Here is a 7,222-nt window from a genome sequence, read left to right as displayed (position 1 = left end):
AAAAAACTAACCGTCATACCTGAAGCTTTTGTCTCTGCGCTACACAACTCCAGACCATCCTAACTGCCTGATTAATTCTCAAAAAATAAGCTGCCTGGGTTGGCTTCGCTCGTTTGCTTTGTTTTTATTTCTTTTTCTTTTTTCTGGTTTTCTGTGTTTCTTCATTGGTTTTTTTGTTTTTGTTTTTATTTATTTTTAACCGTTTTTCTTTGTTCTTTCACAATTTTCATTTTCTTTCTTTCTTTTTTTCTTCAATTTTATTTGTTTCTTTGTCCGTTACCACTGGCTCTTTTGCTTTTCTTTCTTCATGTTTCTTTGTTCCTTTCTTAGTTTTCATCGGGTTTCTTACTTTTTCTTTCGTTCCTCTCTCTGTTTATCTTTTTTTCCTTGTTTTTTGTTTCTTCTTAGTTTTATTAGTTTTTCTTCGGTTTTTCTTTGCTTCTCATGAGTTTTCATGGTTTTATTTGAGAATGCCATTTTCTTCATTTCTGAGATGTTTCTTTTTTCTGTTTCTTTGGTTTCCACTTTTTGTTTTTGTTCAACATATGTCTATATTTTCCATACAAATGTGTACATTTTACATAAACACCAAGCACACTTTTTCATACATGTTCAAAAATTTCAAATGCATGATTAACATTCAGAAAAATTACGTTTGATGTCTATTTTTTTAATCACATAGTTAGTTTTTGTTATATGCCAGGAGCATTTTCGAATAAATGTCCAACATTTTCTATAATCTAATATTAACATTTTTATCCACAATCACATTTTCAAAAATTTATATTCTTTATATTCAAAAATTTAAATACATGTTCTTCATTGTTTGTACACGTTTAATATTTTCGAAATAGATGATTAATTTTTTACAACTATTAGTGTTTGATGACTACTTTTTCCATACACATTGTACATTGTTGGTGTACATCTAGAACATTTTTTAAATATATGATTAACATTTTTGATTCACGATCAACAGCTTTTTAAAAAATTTGTTTTTATGTTCAACATTTTTAATAAGCCTTATACTTTTTTGTATACATCAGGATTTTTTTATACACGTTTAACATTTTGTAAATAGATGATTAACAGTTTTTTTTTCAAATGCTTGATTAACATATTTTAAATATATGATTTTTTCATACACATTGTATTTTTTGTATACATGTTTAGTTTACATGAGAAATATTTTTTCTATACACATTTGACATTTTACAAATGCTAGATTAACATTTTTCAAATGTTTTATGTAGAGTGTTTTTTTTGTAATAAATATATTTAGAATATTGGGTAGTACAACAAAGGTAAAAAATAAAAAACATGAAAAAACATGAAAAGGCCAGAAAAAACAAGGTTGTTGCCTCCTGTGAGCTTTGTCGGCTCAGTCGTGCACTCCCTCGAGCGAGGCTACCCTACGTCTCGCGTCAAGCCAGAGATAGGTGTGCCCGGTCTAGGATGCCTTCCAAAAGCCAAGCAGAAGTTGAAAGCCATGGCTACGTGCCCAGAATCCAAAGTTGGGCTGACCACATAGACGTCAAGCCCATTCCATGCTCGTTTGGCAGGTACTAACAGAATTCATGGAGGGATGGCAAATATACCTCAAATCTCAAGAATACCCTCTCATGCGAGAATAGGGAAGAGGGAAATCCTTTAGGGGGAAAATAATAGTAGTTTGTATTTGAGTTAGTAAACCCCAAAAGGAATTGATGATACATATATGCCCAACAACCATATCACGTGCACCTAACTATCCTTATAAATACGACCATGGGTGGAGTGTGTTCCCTTCATGCTACATGAGTAACTAAACTTCAACACCTTCCTCTCATATGTAATCTTTCACAAAACAATGGACGAAAATTAGGAAGGCTAGCATGAGAATAGAAGACATCGGGAATTTAGTGCTTAATACGCTAAAAATATTTTGTGCAAGGGTGTGCGTTGCCTTGGTGGAAAATTATTATTTGCTAGAAGATGCCAACAATGAGGCTTTTGCAATCTAGGAAATTGTGTGATATCTAGAAAGTCAATGTACCGCCTCGATTGCTTCCCATTGCAGTCTTCTCTGGATTATTAGTCCCCATTCGGTATGGAGAAAAACAGTATGGAAAGCTATCAGAAAATTATTTCTAAGGAATTCTAGCCTATGTTGGCATTTCCTTCAAAGTAAACAATAACTAGGGATCCCCTAAATGATTTTTGGGCCCATGATATCACATGAACACGGACATTCTGCTGCAGCTCATTTGTTTGGTGTATACCTGAGGAAAAAGAGAGAGAATGGAGAAAAATGGCTTAAATGGTTGGTCTATGCAGCATAGGACCCGTTGTAGATAGTTGTTCAATATATAATTCTATACCAAAAGGTGAATCTTTAGGAGCCACATGTCAATCCTCTTTTTCTTGTGTTTTTTTCTTAAAAGCTGAAAATCGCACAACTATTGGTTTTCTGTATCTGTTGTTCGTATGTTTTGCATATTCGTTCCTTTGTGATTCCTTCATGTTTCCCAATTTCGGTGGTTTTTCTAATAACCTTTGACTAGAGCAGGACCTTACTTTGAGATGCGTGTTGCAGTTATAGTTCAGGGGTTTTACCTTGTCATGGGGATAGTCTGGATCAATAAGGAGCAACACACACATAGATGGATGTGCAGAGGCCAAGCGAGTAAGAACAAGTTCAATGCTACACTTATAGAGAATAAATATCGTAAATATAAATCATCATAGCGCCTTCTATTTCTGTGGTGGACGCTAATTACTGGCGCTAAGTCAATCTCTAGACAATTTTTTTAATAGGTCCATGAAAAAGGACCGAGAGCTCAACACTTATTTTTTGGATCATCCCATGCCTGGCTCCAGCACTCTTTAGTCCAACTACCTATAAACCAAGAAATCAATCCTACCGTTCTCTTCTAGCTCTTGGGCTTAGTGTTGGGCATTCCCCAAGATATATGTTGTGTTCATGGGTGAACATGTCATTTCATCTACTCATGTCGAGAGAACCACCACACGTACTCCTGCATTAGCCACAAACACCTAAGGCATGACTCATCACTCCAAGCTGTTGGGTGCTTGCTTGTGTCTATGTCCAGGGATGGCGTGGTACGACATGCCGAGTGGTTCTTGTCAAAGCTCGGGATTGAAATCAAATGAGATACAATGTATTGCAGTCGGTGATGTACCCAACCTTGCTCTTCATATGATCCGTGCCCGTACAATCTCACAATTATGTGTTGGACCAAGTCAATCTGCTCAATGTAAGCTACCTAGACGCATCACTCACAACTGTCTGATGTGGATACCCTACCACCGTTACATTCACAGGCCATGTAGCACTTGGCATACCCCTGGACGGCATAGCGGTCTATGCCAAGTGTTTTCATGGGTTCTTTCCATAGCCTATGTCGAGTACAAAATCGAGGTACTCGGCATAATAAAGCAACATGACGGCTACCAATGGAAATGGCGACACCACTTGGAGTCTCAACAACTTCCTCCCCTATACCAACCATTAGAGTAATCTTTGAAAGGAAAAGAGAGAGGAGCACTAGCTTGAGAATATAAGCCATTGGGAATGGAATGGGTTAGTATGCGACGGCTTTCAATTATTACATACTAAATATAAAGAATGAGACCTCGCATGTGAAGACCACTATGTTTTCTTTCCATTGATGTGGATTGGTATTTATTTATTTTTTATTTCTGAAGAGTTTGGCATGGGAAAACATGAAAAAGCACATGTGAAATGTATTTTTTTTAGAAAAGGACATGTGAAATGTAATTGAATCGAATAGTTTTCATGGAGGTCGTTGATGGTTTGAGTTTGCTATCAATTTATCAATCTTCTAGAGAAAATATCACCCGACTTCATGAAAGGTACCACTTTGAGCAGGTTGTTTCCTGTGTGCATTCTTTTGATCTTCTTGAAATTGTTTGGCCATCAAATAGCATCAAATCGTGTCATTAATCTTTCTTTGGGAAACAATGTTTGAGATCTCACATTTGAATTTCCATGAAAACGTTCAGGTCTTCTCTACCTAACAAAACCGAGCACAAAAACATGGTTAGCTCAGCTGATTATGGATATAGTAAGATAGGAAATAAGAAAGATCAAGAATTGAATGTCAGAGATTCCATGACGTACAGGACAATGTAAATTGAATGTCAGAGATTCCATTTAAGCTTCTGCAACATAAAAAGATCAAAGGTGATAATGTGAAACTAAGCAATAACTTACTAGCTACATGCAACTTTACTTTGAAAGCCACAGTATAATTTAGCATAATACTCTATATACCAGTGTAGGCTGAAGCTTTTTTCTATACATGACTCATTTGTCAAGGGGTTTACTCCTCTTATTAATTAAAAAAAGTGTAACAATAGCCTCACTGCTCATTCTCTCAGAAACTTATGTGAAAAAAGAAATAAACTAATGTATGTAATTTGATAAGAAGAATAATAGGAAATGTATGATACTAAACATTCCCACTGCACACCGGACGTTAATAATGCAAAATAATATTGCAACGAGACACCGAGGGAGGAGAATATTTGCATCCAATCTTCACCACAAGTCTCAAGCAGAGACTAGGAACAAATTCAGGCAAGGACGAGGGCGAAACAGCAATCATTGCACCGGCCAAAACCAAGTCAAAAAGCTTTTGGAGGCTGAGGGAACAAAAGGAAGCATATCTGAATGTGCTTGCGACTGCTTGCTGAACCGCCTCTGGTCAGTGTACTGAACTACTTTTGGGTACAGAATATTGTACTGGAGTGTGGTGTTGTAATTAAGCTCCTATCCAACCACACAAAAATAATATCTGAAGGAGAAGTCACAGCTCAACAAAGACTCACCTACCCAGGTTCATCCAGATCTACAACCGTCTGCTCAACCTACTCACACCATGCATGCTTATGTGCTTTCTCTCATGAATAATCCAGAAAATTACATATAATATGAAAAACATTTTTTTAATCATCGGTCCAAAGTCCAAACTGAAAAGTTTCAGTTAATTATTTTATTCAAGAAGTTCAGTACAAACCCTAAGAATTCAGATACCAAAACACTCAGACATATATCACCAATCATTGGATCAAAACGTCCAAAATTAACGCCAAAGAACTACTGAAGTACTGACAGATGCAGATATCCAGGAACCCTAGCTAGCTAGCTAGCAATATAGAAACGAATCGCCCCTGCTAGCTGTGACTAGAGAACAAGCTGCTAGTACTCATCCACCACTTCGATCAGCTTGCTGGCCACTGCGCTTGCAAAAACTGGAGACCCAGGATGAATCTGCATATACACATCAACAAATGAAAGCAAGAAAATTATCATCCTTCTTTTGCATATCTTGATTCTTGAGAACACTGAACGTACATGCATGATATATGTAGCTGAAATTAAGAGATCCGTTGTGACGATGTTGCCTACCTTAGTGTTGAACATGTAGATGTGGCAGTCGCCGATCTTGCCGCCGGAGAGGTGGACGAGGTCTAGGTGGAGGTCATCCAGAGCCCGGGACGCGGCGGCGAGGCACCCGTCGCGGCGGCGCTTGGTGAGCTTGATGTTCACCTCGTCTTCCACGATCCGCACGTCCACGAACGTCTCCTTGCTCCTCCGCTGGATGTACGTGCTCCGTATCGGCTGCGGCGGCGGTGGCATCGCTGGCATCACCGCGGCCGCCAGCTCGCCTGCAGAGCACTCCCCTTCTCCGGCCACCACCAGGGGCGCCGGATCCACCACGTCCCCCTGGTGCTCCCGCCGGCCCCTCTTCTTCTCCACCAGCAGCGTCAGCTCCTCCACCGTCCTCCCAAGCTCCTGGATGTACTCGATCGCGTCATAGATCACCGTGGCCCTATCCTCCTACAAATTAATTAATTGACGGTTTGAAGCCCAGAAAAATTAAAGAATTACGAGATTAGTAAAAAACAAGATCGATAAGCGAAGTGCGACGAATTAAAAACAAGATGAATGAACGCATCGAAGGTGCAAACCTTGGTACGGTTGGGGATGAGAAGCATGAGAGCGGTGAACTTCTCGCTGAGGCGCTGCCGGCGCTGCTTCTCCTTCTTCTCGACGCCACCGTTGGCCGGAAAGCCGTGGAAGCTGCTGCCGGCGCCCCGGCCCCGCTTCCTGCTGCCGCTCGCCCGCGGCTTGGGGGAGCATTGGAAGCCGCCTACCATGTAGGCCGACTCCTCTTCGGCAGCACCGAACACCAGGGACGACGAACCGGTCCTCGGACCGCCGCCGGGTAGATACGCGTCGGCGGTGGCGGGGTACTGGCCGTAGTAGTCCCGCAGCACGGTCATCGCCTGGTGGTTGGCGGCCAGCTGCTCGAACTGCGCATGGGGCTGGTCGGCGCCGCCGAAGAAGTACTCAACGGTGGGCTGCTGCGGCGAGACAGCGGCGTCTACGTAGGATAGGAGATGGAAGTTGAGCTCTGCCGGGACGGCTGAGGCGGCGGCAAGGTGGTGCGACTGGCCGGCGTCCATGTCCAGGCCCTCATGGGGCATCAGGAGCTCGCACTGCTGGTGATACATCGTCAGGGGAAACTGATGCCTGCTGCTACTCCGTAGAGATGAACTGAGGAGAGGAGAGGAGAGGGGAGGAGAGTGAGGTTGGGTTGTATAAAAGGGGCAAAGGTGATATTGGGTAGGAGAAAGCGGTTGGTTCCGTGTGGATTGGGAGGGTGAAAGGGACACTTGTACAACCAGAGCTGCATTGCAGCCTGCCGGCCTCTTTTTCAGAAGAGTGGTTTGTTACTGAGATTCCTCTCTGGTGGGCCCCGTTAACCTCCTCTTCACCGGACACTGGCATTTTTTGGTGGGTACATAAGATTTCTCAAAGGCTTGGCCTTGTCTCTCCGAGCAATGCTACATCCATGAAAAACTAAGTTGGCATTTTTTTATTGGAGATAGAGCGAAAGGGGGATCCACGCCCTAGTTGAAATCAGGGGGGCAAGAGGATTATTGTTGTCTCTACCCACACGCATACACTGATACACATGCTAACCGGCTGCCTGCCTAACGCGGATGATGATGATGAAATCTTAAGCTTTGTATATGAGAGACGGAGAAGAGATCGAATGACATTTTTCATTTTCTAAAGGATAAGATTTGTTGTTCCAAAAAAAGATAAAAATATTTTTCTTTGGGCAATAGAGAGTAGAATATCCTGGATGGGGTAGTTATCTTTCACGAAACCGTTCACGAGATGCAC

At 41.4% G+C, this 7,222-nt stretch overlaps 1 protein-coding gene across 1 annotated transcript; it reads right to left on the bottom strand.

Moving 5' to 3' along the window:
• Positions 1-4,989: 4,989 nt before the first annotated feature.
• Positions 4,990-6,689, bottom strand: LOC123166339 (transcription factor TIP2). The gene is made up of 3 exons (XM_044584125.1): positions 5,998-6,689; positions 5,435-5,866; positions 4,990-5,296 (listed from the first exon to the last, which is right to left on the bottom strand). Exons 1-3 carry the CDS (start codon positions 6,541-6,543, stop codon positions 5,225-5,227), a joined length of 1,050 nt encoding a protein of 349 aa, XP_044440060.1. The 5' UTR covers positions 6,544-6,689; the 3' UTR covers positions 4,990-5,224.
• Positions 6,690-7,222: the final 533 nt, after the last annotated feature.

Source organism: Triticum aestivum, chromosome 7D (genome assembly GCF_018294505.1).
Source record: "Triticum aestivum cultivar Chinese Spring chromosome 7D, IWGSC CS RefSeq v2.1, whole genome shotgun sequence".
Lineage (NCBI taxonomy): Eukaryota > Viridiplantae > Streptophyta > Magnoliopsida > Poales > Poaceae > Triticum > Triticum aestivum.
The sequence above is the reverse complement of the archived record's forward strand: the minus strand, read 5'-3'. Positions and strand labels throughout refer to the sequence as shown.

Coding starts and splice junctions, on each gene's coding strand:
- LOC123166339 (XM_044584125.1), bottom strand. CDS start 6,543: ATGTATCACCAGCAGTGCGAGCTCCTGATGCCCCATGAGGGCCTGGAC. Junction 5,867..5,997: donor TCATCCCCAACCGTACCAAG/GTTTGCACCTTC, acceptor ATTAATTTGTAG/GAGGATAGGGCCACGGTGAT. Junction 5,297..5,434: donor TCTACATGTTCAACACTAAG/GTAGGCAACATC, acceptor GTGTATATGCAG/ATTCATCCTGGGTCTCCAGT.